Raw genomic sequence first — 18030 nt, forward strand, 5'->3', positions numbered from 1 at the left:
TAGCACTTCACAACCAAGAATAAAGAGGTAAGGGGAAATTGGGTCACTTTGCCTTTGCCCTCTCTAGGGAATAAAGCTTGATGCAATACCACCATTCCATGCTAATGCTCTTAATAATTTGGATTATGTCACCTTTACAAGAACATCATTATAGTTTTTTTTTTTTTAATTCAAAAAATACTAGAACTTTTTTTTTTGTTAGGATTAGTGCCCTTAAATTCTATTGTATGATGCTATGTATGACATTATGTATGATATTATGTTGTACTTAATAAAGTTGGTTTATTATTATCTAAAATAACGGTAATATGAATATTTGGACATTATCTTATAATCCATGAGATGAATAATATGTGATTTATGTGATTTAGTTGCAAAAGATATAAATCTCAAGTTCTTTGTAAACTCAAAATTTTAGTTTGTAGTCGGTGATGAAATATGCATTTCATCTGTGAAGACTATAACATATCAGCAAAAATTATTTGTCTTGATCATGGAAGTGGAGACTTCTAGTTGATATGTTGATATGTTTTAAATGTTAAAACATATTGAACTAGACCATTGTGAGATTTATTATTCTACTAACGACTATCAAATAAATAATAAATTTTACGACTTCTATTTACATAAACTCTTAATCCAGAGAGAATAATGAATCTGATCATGAAGTGTAAGTTGCTTTAATATATCAGGAGTGAGATCTAAAGTCACGATCATAACCTCAATATGTTAGGCAGCCACATTTAATGTTGAAGGAACATATATTCTTAAGATGGAATTCATAATCTCTTAATGGAGATATAAAATATTCCATTGAGATAAGTTTAATGGATTTGGTTTTTCAGAATATTAGGCCTAACTATTTTAATAAGAAGTTACTAAAATATATATTTATGAAATTGGATTTCATAAATATATGATGAATAACTTAAAGGATTAAACCGGGTACTCAAGGATTAAGATGTAGTAATCTTCAAAATGACAGTTAACATTCATGACTTTGTATTACTACGAATATTTTAATGAAGGGGTCAATGTATAATAAAGTCTTGAGATATAATTTATTAATAAGGCCTAGAGTGCAATTATATTTATATAGTGGTATTAAATATAATTAATGGTAATTTTGGGCTTTTCAAGAATTGACAAAAAGGTCCAAAACTCATTGGAGTTAGTGTCTTATTTGTCCCTTTTGGTCCCACTCCAAGCCACATGCTAAAGCCTAATTGGAATGGCCCAAAAGGCTAGTCCAATTAGATAATGAGTTATATATATAAGAAGAGAAACATACAAAATTTGAAATGCATGGTAATGTATAAAATGGTGTGTATGTGAGTGTAAGTCACTATCTTATTCTCCCTTGAACACATACGTGTAAACTAATTGAGAGACCACACTTCTTGGGCATAAGTGGAATTGGAGTGATAATTAAAATTGTTCCTAAGTACTTCTAATATTTGGTTTTGAATTTCACCGCACCAAGGTACGCTCTCTTAGTCTTAAATTCTAAAATTTACATAATATATGTTATCAATTGCGAATGAAGTAGATCCATTAATTTTCCATTGCGTATGTTTTGTATGCGATACAAACTATGTTTTTCCTACATTTTTCACCAGGCTTGAACACCATACGTATAACCTAAGTCACCAATAAATCTTCAAATTTTTTTGAGTCACGATATGCTTAATTTGGTATTATATGAAATCCTTATGAAGCTCTGGTTTTTCCAAGTTCCGTTGCTAAGAAGGACAAAAATAATAATAATAATAAAAAAGGAAAATGCTAACAAGTGCCCTTAGGGCACTAGTTAATAATCAAATTAAAGTAAGTTTTAATATCAATTTTATGGGAAATGAAAAAAAACTGTCAAAACATTAATTGCTTTTTTTCTTTTCCCATAAAACCTTTCTTTAACTAGATTCTTAACTAGTGCCCTAAGGATATTCGTTAGCATGACCCATAATAAAAAGCAAATAGTACTTGAAATATTTTATAGGAAGTTAATATGACATGTGAAGCATATTCTGTATTTATCATTTAATGACTTTTGGAGATTGTTATGCCAACAATTTTCTCTTGAAGGTAATCCAATAGATTACAAATTAAATTAACCTTTTACAAGGGAGGGGGTACGGTTGTCCAAAGCCAACTAGGCTCGACGGAATTGTTCGACCTACAGCCATCCGGTCGAAACTCCAACCAATCCAATTACCATGGTGGTCGATGACTTTTCTAGGAGATGAAGATTTGACAAAGTTGGTTTGAGTCTCAATTTTCACTTCTCTAGAGCCGTCAAAGCCGATTAGATCAAAAAACTTCTCTTCCACCTTTTTCTAAAGAGTTTTCCATCCATATTTGGTGGAGATCTTGTGATCTCCATCCAAATCTAGTGAACATCACACGATCTTTGCCTAGAATTGATGGAGATTCACCACACAACGAAGATCTATTGGAATCTTGATCATTGCCACCTCTCTCGGTTTTGACCGAAACAGACTTGATTTATGGAAATTAGTCTTAATCTGATCCATGGTTGACGACGGGCCTTCGTTTTGCCACCTAACAGGATCAAGTTGAGTCTGGGTTAAGCCTAAACTAGACTTGATCGACCAAGGCTGTGGACACTCCCATAGGGAGGAGGGGACAAACAATTTTGTGTGTGTGATTACTCTTTATTATCATGATCATGATGATGTCAAAATATCAATTAGTTTTTTGTGTAAGTGGTTGAATCTCTCTCTCTTATTTGATAACAAGTGATTTCATAATTTGAACTAATTTGAACCTATGACAAACAATTTCTTTTAGTGAAAATACCATTTTGGTCTGTACATTTTAGGGTCATAGTCAATTTGGTACTAACAATTTGGTAGCAATTAATTTGGTTCCTATTATTTTCAACTTGTAGTTAATTTGATCTCTATTGTTAACACACTAACAAAAAATACCTACATGACTAAAAATTTATTTAACATATAAAAATTATTCAAAAAAATATATAAAATTATTAACATTTTAGAAGTCACGTAGGCCTAAAGTATGGCAATGGTGCAATCCATTAACCATGTATACATTTTTCGTTAATGAGTTGATGATAAGAACCAAATTGATAGTAAGTTAAAGTAACAGGAATGTGATTAACTGTGACTTCAAAATGTATGAACCCAAATGCTATTTTCACATTTCTTTTTAAATATTTACAAGGGTGTAGGGTGTAATTATCCCTCTCAATCCTCCTACCTCTGCCTCATCAGTTAAATGGAGAACTCAGTTAGAGAAAATCCTTTATGATCTTAAAGCTTTGTATGTTATGTTCTGCTCCAAATTTCAAAGAAAATGCAAACTCCGATCATTGTATGAATAATCAAATAAAAATATGATAAATTGCAAATTATACCCCTAAAGTTTTGGGATATTTTGACTTTATACCCTGAAATTTTAGAATTTGGATTTTTCCCCGTGAAGTTTGTAGATGTTTGGATTTTATACCCTGACTTTTCAAAATTTGGATTTTATTTCCTAAATTTTAGGAGTATTTGGATTTACTTCCCAATTTTCAAGGATGTTTGGATTTTGCACCCTAAAATTTTAGAATTTGGAGTTTAATTTTCAAACAATACCAAACTTGAGGGGTTAAAATCCAAATTTTGAAACATTAAAGTATAAAATCCAAGCACTCTCAAACTTCAAGGGGTAAAATCTAAATTCTAAAACTTTAGAGTGTAAAATCTAAATACCTCCAAACTTTAGGAGTGTAATTTTCAATTTACCCATAAAAATAAATAAAGACATTGAGATTGTCTCCTACATACTATTTAAACTAAAGAATGGAAGAAAATTTTCCCAATATATTTGTATTAGAATTTAGAAACTCAGCATAAAAAAACCACATATATCTTTGTTTTTATGTACTATTCGGATCATAAGACAGGTACTAATAATTAATAATTAGAAATTACCGGTGAGGACGCGAATGCATTTTTCTGGATAACCAAAAAGTTAATAATCAACAATCAACATATCTCTCATAGACTTGTTTCCTTTAAGCTCGTATTTCTGTTTCTGATAAGTAACCCCATAAAGAAGAGCACTCTTCCTTGGGTGTGTCTCACAAAAACCTGTTCGAGATAGCTTTACATTCAGAGAAAAAACGTTTGGCTTTCACTGCTTGAATGTGGGCTGAGGACTGGAATAGGATATTGATGTAGACCTATCTGTTTTCCCTTCTCATTCTTCAACCTCTGAGCAAAATTACTTGATTGTGGCAAACCGCTGATCCTGTCCTTGGTTGGTACTTGAATATCCGGACCAAGACCTTATATTTGCATTTTGTACAATGAATTGTTGTCTCCATTTTTGTTACAGTGCTGCACTGATTGCATGTACTACTCTTGCTTCCGTTTTTTTTTTTTTTCATGTAACTCTTGCTTCCATTTTTAGAGTGCCTCAACCTATGCACATTTTTTTTTTTAAAACTTTTATGCTTAAAAATAATGAATAGGTTGGACTTCTTATAAAATATAAATTCTCTGTACCATTTTTTGTATTTTATTTTATGTTATATCAATCAAAATTTACTACATATTTGTTTAATTTTCTTATAAAATAATCAAAGTTTAAAATGAAAAAAAAAAAAATCAAACACATGGCATGACATAATTGGTGGACCATAAAATGAAATACAATGAGTGGTATAATGAATTTGTATTTCTTTCTATGGGCAAAGCGCCAAATCCAAGGGTTTTTTCCTTTTTTTTCTTATTAAGTAAAATAAAATGTTGAAGAAATTTCATTTTAAACATTATAATTTATAATTTAAATTTAAATTTTCTTAGTTTTAAATTAAACCCAATAGTCTGGGGAGATTTCTTATTTAACCATATTATTTTATATAACTTAAAAATCAAATTATGAATTTTTAATTATGTTTGAATTAATTAAAATCCTGAACCATGCGGTTAGTGTGGTGGAGAGAGAGAAGAGATTGTTTAAATTAAAATGAATTTAAAAATTCATGGTTTAATGTCTAATTTGTGAAACTATGACATTTAATTTGAAACTCCCTAAATTATTGTGCTTTATTTGTAACTTATGAGTCAATGATATTTATTTTGGAGTTTTTAATAGAGAGGTTTAGGGTTTGAATCCCTCTTCTCCACTTAATATATATATATACACACACAAAATTACAAGGATTAATCCACACAAATAATAATGTTCAAAGTATAATTTTTCCCCAAATGTTCTACACTTATACCATAGTTTATCGAAATTTATATCACAGAAAGGTTGCGATGATTAGCGACCAATTGAACCCATACAATCTCTTTTCAATTTATTCTATCACTTTGTAAAGAATGTGATGCCCTATGCTTTATTCGGTGGCCGACGATGGACAGCATATAGCTGCTTTTCCTTTGTTTTTTGGTTTCATGGATTCCCATTCGCGCATTTACATAACAAAAAGCTCAATATAAATAAATATTTTCAAAGTGATACAAATTTAGTGATAGACCATATTTGGTTCTCAAAAAAGAAAAAAGTGATGGACCATATTTAGCGCACATTTTATTTTCAAACATTTCGTTAGATTACTCCAATTAAGCATCACTATGGGGTTCAAAGTTATTGGCAAGCCTATCAAAAAAAAAAGATTATTGGCAAGTGGTAATCACATTAGTGTTACAAGGTGTTTCATCTCTATAGTTCACACCCCACCACTCCCTCCTTCACTATCTATCTAAAATAAAATATTAAATAAATTAAGCATAACTTTTACTTATAAAATTAGTATTATGTCGGTATGATGCACAATTTTATTACGAATTATATGTAAATTAAAAAATATTTTAATAATATAATTAAAACTGGATAATAAAATAGATAGTAAAAATAGGAGGGGAAAAAAAAAAAAGTTAAATGAGATCATATAATCACTTGTGCTGGGATAGTCCTTTTTTTTTTTTTTTTTGGTAGTGCGCCTTTCCTTCTTTACACCCTAATTCTCAAATTCAGCATAAAAGTTGTAAAGGGCATGCATTAGCCATATTGGCAACTGCTCATTAATTTTCAAAATATATTCATTGTACTTATTAGAAAGAACACTCGTCTTAACAATTACAGCTTGTTTTGATTCTCACTTCCCTCTCTGCACAGGATTTTCAGCAGAGATTTCTTCGTGATTTACACCCTTCCATCACATAGGATTTACAGCAGAAATTTCTTCTCGTAAACATTAAACGTTTCCGAAGATGATAGCAGAGCATTCTGCACTCCTCCATAAAATCCATATGCATAGAAACAATACTTTAGGACTAATAAAATTATATGAAGCATTTATAGTTGGTCAGTTTTCGGAAATAGTTATAATGAAATAGTTATCTATTCTCTTTTTTTTTTGAGAATCAAAATAGTTATCTATTTGGTCCTTAAGTTTAATTTATTTTAGTCCTTATTTATACAAATTTATTTTAGTCGTTAAACTTTTTTTTTTTTTTTTTTGGGGGGTCAAACTGGTCCTTTTGTCTATTTTTATCTATAAAATTGCCGTTAAAATGACGATGTATCACACATGTGAAAGTATCAGTTTTATAAATGTAAATAGACAAAATGACCAACTTGACAAGAATATTAAAATTTAAGAACTAAAATAAGATAAACTAAACTTTAAAGATGAAAATGACAATTCAAGTAAATTTTATTTCTCAATAAAAAATAGTAAATTTTAAAGGTACAATGTAGATTTTAGCTTAATTATAATATAATACTAAAAAAATAAGGAAATTAAACTCAAAAAAAGAAAAGAAATTGTACTTCCCGTTCCATTTTGTTTGTTAACTTTTTCACAGAATATAATTGCATAATTTGTCTTCAAAAAAAAAAAAAAAAATAGAACCTTTCAAAATTTCCTTTATAAACTTTCAAATATTAAACCTTGAATAAAATAAAGGATATGGCCCATGCGTATATTTGTATGTAACATAATCTATATATATATATATATATAAAATCGAAGCCTTTGCTGGCACCACAATTTTCCACGTCAGCACAATATTTAAAAAATAAAAAATAAAAAATAAATAAAAATTATAACTCCTCAAAACCCTAGCAACCTTACTCCTCTCTCAAGTTAAGAAATATAAAGTCACGGTTTCTGCAAACTCTCTCTTTCTCCAAACGTAGGAAGCCCTAAATATTTCAAGATCTACAAAACCCTAGCAACCTTACCCCTCTCTCAAGTTAAGAAATATAAAGCCACGGTTTCTGCAAACTCTCTCTCTCCAGACGTAGGAAGCCCTAAAGCATTCAAGATCTACAATGCATGGTATAGATTTTAGCTTATAAAGTTCAGCTTTTGTAAGGTTAGTTTTGTTTATATATTAATTAATACATAGTACTTTGTTCTCCATTGAATACTCATATAATCAATTTCCAATTCAGTGTTCAAGAATTAAACCAAAATTCTAACTGCTCTATCATAAAATATTATTATTAGTATGAATTTTATGGAGTTGCAGTGTTCAAGAATTAAACCAAAATTCTTTTAAATTATCTATAATATTTTGTCCTTTGAAAATTTTATCTCTTTGATTTTAGTATATTGTGTTTCTTAAGTTATAGAGAGATTTTCTTTGGTTTCTGCAAACTCTCTCTCTCTCTCTCTCTAGATGTAGGAAGCCCTAAACGCATGGTATAGCATTCAATATCTACAACTCACGGTATAAATTTTAGCTTATAAAGTTTAGCTTTTGTAAGGTTAGTTTGTTTATATATTTAGTCCTTACGTTTAGGTTTAGTTTAGGTTTAGGTTTTAAGAGATTTATATATTACTACTATGTGGCTGAATTTCCCGAGACATCAGTTTTATATTTTTAACCAAATACATCAGAAAAGCAAGAGAAGGCGCATAAATATTTAGTCCTTAAGTTTAAGTTTAGGTTTAGGTTTAGGTTTTAAGAGATTTATATATTACTACTATGTGGCTGAATTTCCCGTGACATCAGTTTTATGTTTTTTTTTTTTTTTTTAAAAAAATTTGTTTTATGTAAGGTTAGTTTGTTTACATCAACTCTTTGTCTCAAAGATAAGGCTTTTAATATATCCCTTGCAAGCACACATGAACTTAAATTGTCTTTTAATATATGCATACTTTATTATTTTCTAATAGTTTTTCCGTGCATCGCACGGGTTAGCGACTAGTAATAATAATAATAATTATTATTATTATTATTATTATTATTATTAATTTTTAAATTTTATAAACGAATTAACTGGTCATTTTCTTCTAAAATTGGACAAGAAGGATCTAGTTAGCACAGTTAGTAAATTGTCTTGTCATCAAATAAGAGTTTTGAATTTCGAATTCCTCCTACACAAAAATTAATTAGTTTTTTTTTGCTCTGATTATAAATGCAATTATCATGAAAATGACACAATAAATTAAAATTCTATTGTGTTTATCAAAAAAGATTGGACAAATATTTTGAGGTGGCTCAAAGTGAAATAATGGACAAATAAATTTAAATTTATGTCTCCTTTTATCAAAAAATATGATTTTTGATAATTTTTATGTTAAATGTGCTATAAAAACCTAAAAGTTAGTTCGTTTAAAAAAAAATGTAAAAGTTTTTTTTTTTCTTTTTAAATAAAAAAGCAAAAGACAAAACATTTTTAAACAATTAACAAACTCATTTTGTATGTATACGAGGGAATCCAACCTGTATTTTTCTGTGATATAAAACTCTTGGTAAGAACTTTCCGAGGCATGATTTATTGTTAAACTGTTCAACCATCTCATGCATTTTATCCAGTAGGAGTCCGTATGTTACTTCGGTATTGTTCCTGACCGTTTCGATCATAAGGTAAGTCATTGCACCAGCCATTGCTTTTCCCGTGAAAGCCTGCACGTTTTAATGGTAATATAATCTGTAAAAAAATTTTCTTCGGGACAGACAAATTTTCACATAGAATGTTGCCCTAGTCTCATAACAAATTAATAAGAAATTAAAATAGCTAAATAAAACAATTTGTTACAACCATTTACGTGATCTTGCTTGCATGTCTACGAAGTTTATCATATACTCAAATATGCTTCTGGTTTACTCTCCAATTTCATACCAAATAGGCATCTAGTTATACTCTGATTTTGTATCAATTAAATAGGCTTCCAATTATAATCTGATTTTGTTTTTTTTTTTTTTTTTGGCGGGGTTGGGGAAGGAAGGAATTTTGTAACATTTATATTTATATGCAAATTCGTTGATTTAACTTGAAAAATATAAAAGACTCAATTCAAATTTATTATGTTAGTATATAATACAATAAAAATATACCCTTTATATATATATATATATAGAGAGAGAGAGAGAGAGAGGATGTTGGTGACCAGATAAAATGACTTGGTGGTGGAGTACAAAGGTTCAAGCAGTAATTAAATTAAAGAGAGAGATATAGAAGCTACCTAAATGTAGAGACAATGTTGCTGAAGAAAAGTATAAAGTGATTAAGAGGAAGACAAAAAAGGTTGTCCAAGAAGCTAAATATGCTCATGATAACTTATATAACAAGTTGGGTGCATTAAAGATGAAAATAAGATTCCTGAATGGTGTTCAGTGAAATAAAAATGAATATCGAAGAGTGTTAGTGAAAGAAGACCAAATTAAAGAGAGATGGAAAAGTTATTTTGACAACCAATTTTTATGCAGACAGTATGATTGATTGGACATTGGAGTAATTTGGGTAACCCAATGGAGGTTAGAAATCATAGATTCATTCGAAGAATTAGGATGACTGAGGCAAAGGATGCATTAAGAAGGATGAAAATTGGAAAATCCATGGGACTAGATGAAATCTCCATTGAAGTTTGGAAGTGCTCCATTGAAGTTTGGAAGTGCTTGGGTGATGTGGGTACATGCATGTTGGTTAACAAACATTTTCAATAAGATCTTAATTGCTAATAAAATGTCTAGTGAGTGGAGGAGAAATACTTTAATACCTATTTATAAGAACAAATATTTAAAATTGTACTAGTTACCATGAAATTAAACTTATAAGCAACATATGAAACATAGGGAAAAGGTGATTAAACATAGTTTAAGACATGAAACAACAATATTGGAGAATCAATTTGGTTTTAGGTTAGGATTATATATCATGGAATTTTTTATTTTTTTATTTTTTACTTAGACGTCTATTGGAAAAATATAGAAAAACCTGTGAATATCTTCATACAGTTTTAACTGATTTAGAGAAATCATATGATAGGGTTCCTAAAGAGGTTATGTAGTGGTTTTTGGCTATAAAAAAAAAAAGGAGTTCCTCTAAAGTATATTAAACTGATTATGGATATGCACAATGAAGTGGTAACTAGCGTAAGAATAAGTGAAGAAATCACGAGTGAGTTTCCTGTTACTGTAAGTTTGCATTAAGGGTCATCATTAAGTCCATATCTCTTTGCACTAGTGATGAATGAACTCACTAAATCAATGCAAGAGGAAGTTTCTTGGTGTATGCTTTTGCAAATGATATAGTTTTAGTAGATGAAACTAAAAATGAAGTTGATACCAAGTTAGAAATTGGTGAGACGCTCTAAAATCTAAAAGCGCCAATTAAGTATGACTAAATTAAAATAGAAATGGAAAGGGGCGATATGACTTGATGGTTAAGAGATACTAAAGAGTGATAGTTTTCGACATCTTGGATCAATAATTTATAAAAAATGGAAAGATTGAAAATGATGTGAATCATAGGATAAGAGCATAGTGAATTAAGTGGAAAAGAGCATCAAGAGTGTTGTAGAATGCCTATTAAGTTAAATGGAAAATTGTATAAGACTAGCTATGCTCTATGGTACTGAATGTTGCGTTGTTAAAAAACAACAAATTCATGAAATAAGTGTAGTTACAATGAGAATGTTAAGATGAATAAGTGAAAAAATAGGGAAATATAAGGTTCTATATGAAAAAATTTGCTTAAAGTTAAGAGTAGTCCCTATTGATGAAAATATGAGAGAGAGTCACTGAGGATAGTTTGATGAGTTCAAAGAATAGCGACTAATGCATCATTAAAGAAGAGCAAGTTTATCCAAGATAAGAGAACAAAAAAGAGATAGAAGAAAACCAAAAATCACACTAATGGAAATGATATATAAAAAAACATGGTAATTAAGAAAGTAAAAGAGAATATGATTATAAATAGAGTAGAATGGAGAAAAATAATACATTTGGTCAATCCTAACTAATCTGTTGATGATCCATAGACAACCCAAAAATTTTGGGAATAAGACTTTATTTGTTATTGTTACTGTATGTGTATCTAATTATGGTTATTCCTGTTTTTGAGAAATAATTATGGTTATTCTTAATCGTATATGTGCAAATAGAGAGTTATAAGCTAGTAGAATTGAGAGTGATTTACCATAAATAAAAAATAAGAAAAGAAATTTGGAATACTGAATTACGAAATTTTCTTACAGTGGTATCGGCAGCCATTTTATCATCTTCACAAGCACTGAGACAAATTGCAATTCCACCGCTTGTACTTTTTCTAGCTTTTGACGGAGCGCTGTTATCTTCCCATTCATTTCTGCGACAAAAGTAACAATTACAATTTGTACTGTATACAAACAATGTCATGACGTTTTTTCCAACTACTAATTATAAATTAGTACCAAAATTTCATAATCGTCGATGCTTTACAATTTTTTATATAGATGGAGTAGGAATTAAATTTATATATTTATTTCATGCTAATTGATGTTTATTATCACGTCTAAACACTAATTAATTTATTTACATGTGACATTTTACTTTTACTAATTAGAAGTCTAGAAGTGAAATATAAATAAAATTACACACCTTTCTCGGTTGTATACGTGTTCCAAATCAAGAATAGTTCCACTATGACAAGCATCGACGATTGCATGAAGTGTGACACCCTCCTTGAGTGGCCAAACAATGGTGGAATTTATATCATTATCAAGAATCATGCCCTCTTGCATAAAATCAACAGGACAAATAGTTTCATCGAACCCATCACGCTCCTCGTCATTGAAATCAGGTTGCCGTAAGCCATGTCCAGAGAAGTAGAACACCAATGAGTCTCCAGATTCTGAACCCTCCACAAGCCATTTCAAAGATTCTTGTATGTTTTTCTTCGTTGGACTAAAATTTTCTTCTTCTTCTTCTGTATTATGGTATAAATGTTTTTTCCAATGACAAATTATGGATTATATGTTGAGGGGACAAAAAATTAAAAAAAATAAAAATAAAAACACATCAACTAGTTATCAAGGGAGATACAACTTGGCTGCATGAACCAAAAAATGAAGCCAACAAAGAAGGCTTTACATGGAGGTTAGCAGATGAAGTCTTAATTGTGAATGGTCTTTCAGAGATATAATACAATTGTGATTAGTGCTTTCCCAATTCATGATCCCAGAACCAGCTTGATAGGCTTAATCTCCTAGACTATTTTCTCTAAATAAATTAATGAGGGAAGTGTTGTAATTCTAGCTTAGAGGCAAAAATTGAAGCAAAAACATTATATGCACATCTTTTTAAGGGGTAATTACAATAAACTCACCTATAAATCATGTTTGAATTCACATAAGTTATCCATAATTTGAAAAATGTTGTTTTGCCTATGTGATATTCGCTTAAAAAACTATAATTTAAAAATATCATTTTACCTAACTAAGGTTCGCTTAAAAAACTTTTAATGCCTTATTGATAATTTACCTAAGATTTGCTTATCATAATTAAGAGGCTGTTGTAACTTTCTTTCCTTAGTGAATTTTTTACGGGATTGGATTCTCGGAGTAGTTTTTCCTTTAAAAAAGATTCTTTCTATAATTTTCTACTTCAATAATAAATTGTGACTTGTGTTTATTGCTTTTAGTTTAAGATTTGGATTCCCGTAACTGTGGTGAACTACATATTTGTGAGGATAACTTAGCAATTGCGTGATTTAACATAAATAAATAATTCTATTAAATAAATTGCATAAGGGCCGGGTCTAAATAGAATTTTTACTTAGTTAATGAAAGGAAAATTAAATTAATGAATGAAATATTACTAACTTGATAAACACACATTAATATAAAATGGAATGCATAATACTAATAATAATAATAATAATTAATCAACTGGAGATGATAACCTTACTAATCCTAAGAACAAACAAAGTTCAATATTTAAGGTGATTAGAATCATGTAGAATAAATTGTTTTATTACATCATATCAAAACAAATTTTTTTTATTACAACACTACATTTTTTTACATGGAAAACATTTTTATAGTGTTTAATGCAACAAAAAAAATCTTTCGAAAATATTTTTCAAAGTCAACAAAAAGTAACCCAAAATAGGGAAATAAAACTTTTCTAATTTTGAGAACTAGAAAAAAAAATCTGCTTTTTAGAAAAATAAATAAATAAATAACATTTTCTATTACTTCCTTTGTGTACTCACCAGTCACCACCTCCATTCATTTTGGCATTATAAGTTATAACCACCACCACCATCCGTCGTTTATCTCCACCATGTTTTCACCACTAATACTACCTTAATCACGATCTGTGCCTCCCACTACAACCACTGCCACTACAGCCACACTATTGCAGAATGTGGATGCCACTATACCTATTATCGCCGCCACCGCCACCACCATGGTGCTACTACCAGCCCATCACAACAACCCCTTTACTGCCACACTCACCTCGCCCACAAAACCACTGTTACCACACCCATGTCACCATGTTCCACTACTTTCAAACCCAACGCCACCATACTAGCTATTGTAATCACCACCGTCGCTACCATACCAACTTTGCCACTAGCACACCATCATGGCTACCACAACCCCACTATCTTTGACATAGTCATCAGTCACCACCGTCATCACACACTCACCATCACCACCGTACATGCATGAAATACTGATAATTTTTTGTACAAGTCAAATGACATAAAAACACTTCTATAATCCTTTTTAGAGTCAGCCAAACACAAGAAAAACAACTCATTTTTAGAATATAATTTCCATTAAAAACTCTTTTTCCAAGAAAATATTTTATGTAAAGAAAAAATTAAAACAGCTTTATATATATAGTTTAGTAGTGGAATTTTATATATAAATTTTTCAATGATACAAATACATTATTGAAAGTAATTGATGTTTTTTTTTTTTTTTTTTTTTTTAAGAAACAAACACATACAAGTAAGAGGGAAAATGGTTCTAATACATATAATAATCAATGTGAAAGCATTAAATATATGATATCATATAATAAAACTTTTCTAAAAATCCTGCGTCTTTTTTTGTTCTATTCAAAAAATTGTCTTTCGTTTTTTCCTTTAGATTAACTCAAAGAGCTAAACTAGTTGAGGGAAATAGAAAATGAAAAAAAAATCTTTGTTAACTCATAAAAGTTTAGTTGCTGACAAGATTTAAAAAATAACAAGAAAATATTATATATGTATATATATTACTTGAAATATTTTAGGAAAAGTTGATATAACAAGTGAAGCATATTCTATATTTATCACTTTATGACATCTTGATTTTGTTATATATATATATATATATACTAGAAATATTTTAGGGTAAGTCAAGCATATTCTCTATTTATCATTTTACGACTTTTTTCAAAAGAAAATTCAAGCAACACACTCAAATTTATAATATGCTTAAACGTCATTTTGTAATTGGCACACCGAAATTCATTTCTTTGAAAAGTATCTGTTGTAGCCTTATATATAAGTCTTGTAATCCAATTACAAGTTAACATCAAATATATATATGTTGAAAAATTAGGTATAGGTTTAACCAAGGTTTGAGTGCGTCCATAGGTAGACCGCTTTTAAAATTGTCCTCTGATAAGAACAAAGGGGTTCTTTAGTGCTTAATGGTAAGGTAAAGACTAGTTAAGCCTCCGAGAGAGAGCTAATTCAGTATTATTCATCATCATATATGGTTCATTCCCGTACAGGACTCTCCTTTCATGGATACAGTTGCAGTAGACCACAGTAACAGCTTACGAGTAACTGCTTAGTTTTTTACTGGTTCTAACCATCAACTAACAAACTAACTACTGCTTTTTAAGCATGTGCACACAACCTAATCTCTTAGTTACAAATTGCTTACATCAGCTACAGCTAACAATTGAGCCTATCTCTTAACCAATGCAACCATACCAGACCAACCCAAGTTACAGCTAGCTAGTACCTTAACATCCTACCAAATTAAGAGTTTTATAACTTAGTGTCATTGTTTAGTTTCCTTTATGGAAAATCATGGTCCAAATCTCCATTTCCTATTTGAAATGTGAGAGTGTTTTTTTGGGTGGCTTATTCGGTGTTTGTAGCAGTTCTTGTTGGCTTGTTTCAGTACTCTTGCATTGTCCTAAAACTTCAAAGGGAGTGCAAACTCCAATAAACATGTGAACAATAACATAACAATAAGGAAAGATATCCAAAGGAAACAATTGAGGAAATAGTAGTCCATATGTTTGTATTAAAATTTAGGAAACTTGTGGATGGCATACATGCATATATGTTGTGTGTAAAAGCACCAATATTCAGATCATATAGACAAATAATAATTGGTAATTACCTGTGAGGACGCGAATGCATTCTTCGGGATAACCATATTTATCAATCAAAAATTTTCTCATGGACTTCACATCATTAACAGTTCCCTTGAGCTTGTATTTCTTATTCTTATAAGTAACCCCACAAAGAAGTGCCCTCTTCCTTGGGTGTGTCTCTGCAGAACCTGTCCCAGATGGCTTAACATTCATTGAGGAAACATTTGTGCTTTCACCACTGCTTGAGAGCTTATTCTTGAACCTCTCAGCAAAAATTTTAACAAATTGTGTAAACCGATGATGCCGTTCTTGGTTGTCACCTGACTGCCCGCCTGTTGGGACAAAACATTTGCATTTTGACTGCGGTTTTGTTACTGAATGTTGTGTATTGCACCGTTTGGTTTTTTCCATTTTTGCCTATAAATTTTCCTGGCCAAAGAGCTAGCTAGCTATATAGACACTCTTTATTGAGCCGAATTCATTGAATATGCATGAAATCTAGAATAATTTATTTTCGGCGGGGATATATAGAATGAGAAACTTTTGACTTTTGCTTATTGATATAACTGTTAATAAATTGACACCCTTCAAAATGCTAGAACATAACTTTGTAGAAAAGTTATATTCAGAGCCCTACACCGACCTCAAAGCTTGTACGAATGGCGGCCCTGAATTCACACCTTCTCCTTTGAAGAATGCAAACCTTGTGTATGCTTATTTATAATTGATAACGCTGACTCTTAAGACTATTTGCTAAATGTGAAAGGGGGAAAGAAAAAGATATAGAAGTGATTATATTTTTTTTAACCTGTTTAAAAAAATTTATACTTACAAGAGCTACAATTGCTTAAATTTTGGGTAAAAAAAACTAAAAGGGCATGAATTAGTACTAAGAAACAGAAAAGAATTTAATTCTTAAAGAAATAATATAAAGAAAGCTAGTGCTTTGCAAGGTTGGTCTTCCTATGGGGCAAAGCTCCAACCCCGAAGCCAAGAATATTTTCCTGTTTTTTTCCTTTTCCCTTCAGTAAAATAAAATGTAGACGAAATTACATTTTACATATTATAATTTATGAAAATTCTAAATTAAACTTTATAGTTTTATAAGTTATCAATTAAACCCAATAGTCTAGGAGAAATTTCAAGCTAAATTAAACCATAAAATTTTTAAGTTTAAAAAGTTGAAATTCTTGTACTAACTTCCACTTAAAGTTGAAAAAATTTGTACTGAGTTCCACATAACAAAAGGAATAAAGCATTTACCAAACTATCAAGAATCATACACTATATTTATCAAATAAATGAGGACGCAGACATAACACACCTGATGATAAAGATGAAGAGCCCTCCATGAGAACAAAAACAAGCAGGCGATGTTGCTGCAAGAATATTTAGAATGGAGTTTGTGTGAGGAAGGTGAACTACACCAAGACACTTGCACTCTCTCATATTCCTACTTTGTACACCTCACACCAACACAACATATACATATAATCAAAATATATTGAATTTTAATAAGCCAACCAATATTTTAACAGGTAAAAAGCAGGAGCCTTTCCATTATCAAAACTCAAAATACAAGTTTGTCCCATTAAGGGTGTGTTTGTATAAACGGTTGGAAAACTATGTTTTGAATTTAAAATGAGCTTAAAAATAAAAAATAAATAAAATAAAATAAAAAACTTTGAAAAGTAACGGTTGTAAAACAGAGTTTTGAATTTTAAAATGTCATTTTAGTCTTCCAAAAAGTCTAAACAAATCAACCTTAAGGCCGCCTATGACCAGGAAAAAAAAATACACAATATTAAAATACATACTATTAATTACAATGTGCACTAAAATAACCAATATTAACAATTCATGGTCATCACTATCTATTATTTAATCTAAGAAATACTTAGTAAAATATTCTCCAACTAATTCATATTTTATTAAATACACAAAAATGATTATACTAGCCCAAAACGTAAGAAAATGCTAACGAAAAATTAAAATTATGAATCTTTAGATCAATTTCGATTCAAATGTTGAGAAACGAGATCGGTGATGGAGAGACACAAAGAGATGAATTGAATTGAAACAAATTCAAAAGTTCATGGTTTAATTTGTAATTTATGAAATTATAAGGAATAATTTGAAATTCCACAAATTATAGGGTTTGTAACTTATGAAATTTTAATTTTTTTTTTTAAGCCTATGAAATTTTAATTTGTAATACACTCAAACTATAAAATAATAGGATAAAATATAATTTTCCTTAAAACGTCGTAATCATAGCTCACGAAAATCTATATACCAAGGGTGCAAAATCGTTGGCGTCCAATTGAACTCCCTTTTCACTTTATTCTCTCTCAATTTGGAAAGCAAGAATCACATGCCTTAACCTTTATTCGGTGGCTGCAATTGCTTTCCCTTTCTTCTTGGTCTCTTAGATTCTCAT

The 18030-nt window shown here is 30.0% G+C and overlaps 1 protein-coding gene across 2 annotated transcripts; it reads right to left on the reverse strand.

Moving 5' to 3' along the window:
- Window positions 1-6065: 6065 nt before the first annotated feature.
- LOC115967863 (metacaspase-3-like) lies at window positions 6066-17139 on the reverse strand. 2 transcript variants are annotated; one of them, XM_031087017.1, is made up of 6 exons: window positions 16915-17139; window positions 15617-15922; window positions 11859-12186; window positions 11475-11586; window positions 8721-8903; window positions 6066-6270 (listed from the first exon to the last, which is right to left on the reverse strand). In XM_031087017.1, the coding sequence occupies exons 1-6, from the start codon at window positions 16940-16942 to the stop codon at window positions 6211-6213; spliced, it is 1017 nt and encodes a 338-aa protein (XP_030942877.1). In that variant the 5' UTR covers window positions 16943-17139; the 3' UTR covers window positions 6066-6210. The 2 variants fall into 2 exon arrangements, with proteins under 2 accessions (XP_030942877.1, XP_030942876.1); XM_031087016.1 differs by lacking the exon at window positions 16915-17139 and having other exon boundaries at window positions 15617-16674.
- Between the last annotated feature and the right edge of the window lie 891 nt (window positions 17140-18030).

The sequence above is a fragment of the Quercus lobata genome, chromosome 11 (assembly GCF_001633185.2).
Source record: "Quercus lobata isolate SW786 chromosome 11, ValleyOak3.0 Primary Assembly, whole genome shotgun sequence".
NCBI lineage: Eukaryota > Viridiplantae > Streptophyta > Magnoliopsida > Fagales > Fagaceae > Quercus > Quercus lobata.

Excerpts from the sequence above, each read along its gene's own strand:
- LOC115967863 (XM_031087016.1), bottom strand. The coding sequence starts at position 16,001 with ATGGAAAAAACCAAACGGTGCAATACACAACATTCAGTAACAAAACCG. Across the intron at positions 11,587-11,858 it reads CACGTATACAACCGAGAAAG|AAATGAATGGGAAGATAACA; the intron begins GTGTGTAATTTT and ends CTTTTGTCGCAG. Across the intron at positions 8,904-11,474 it reads AAATGGCTGCCGATACCACT|GCTTTCACGGGAAAAGCAAT; the intron begins GTAAGAAAATTT and ends TAAAACGTGCAG.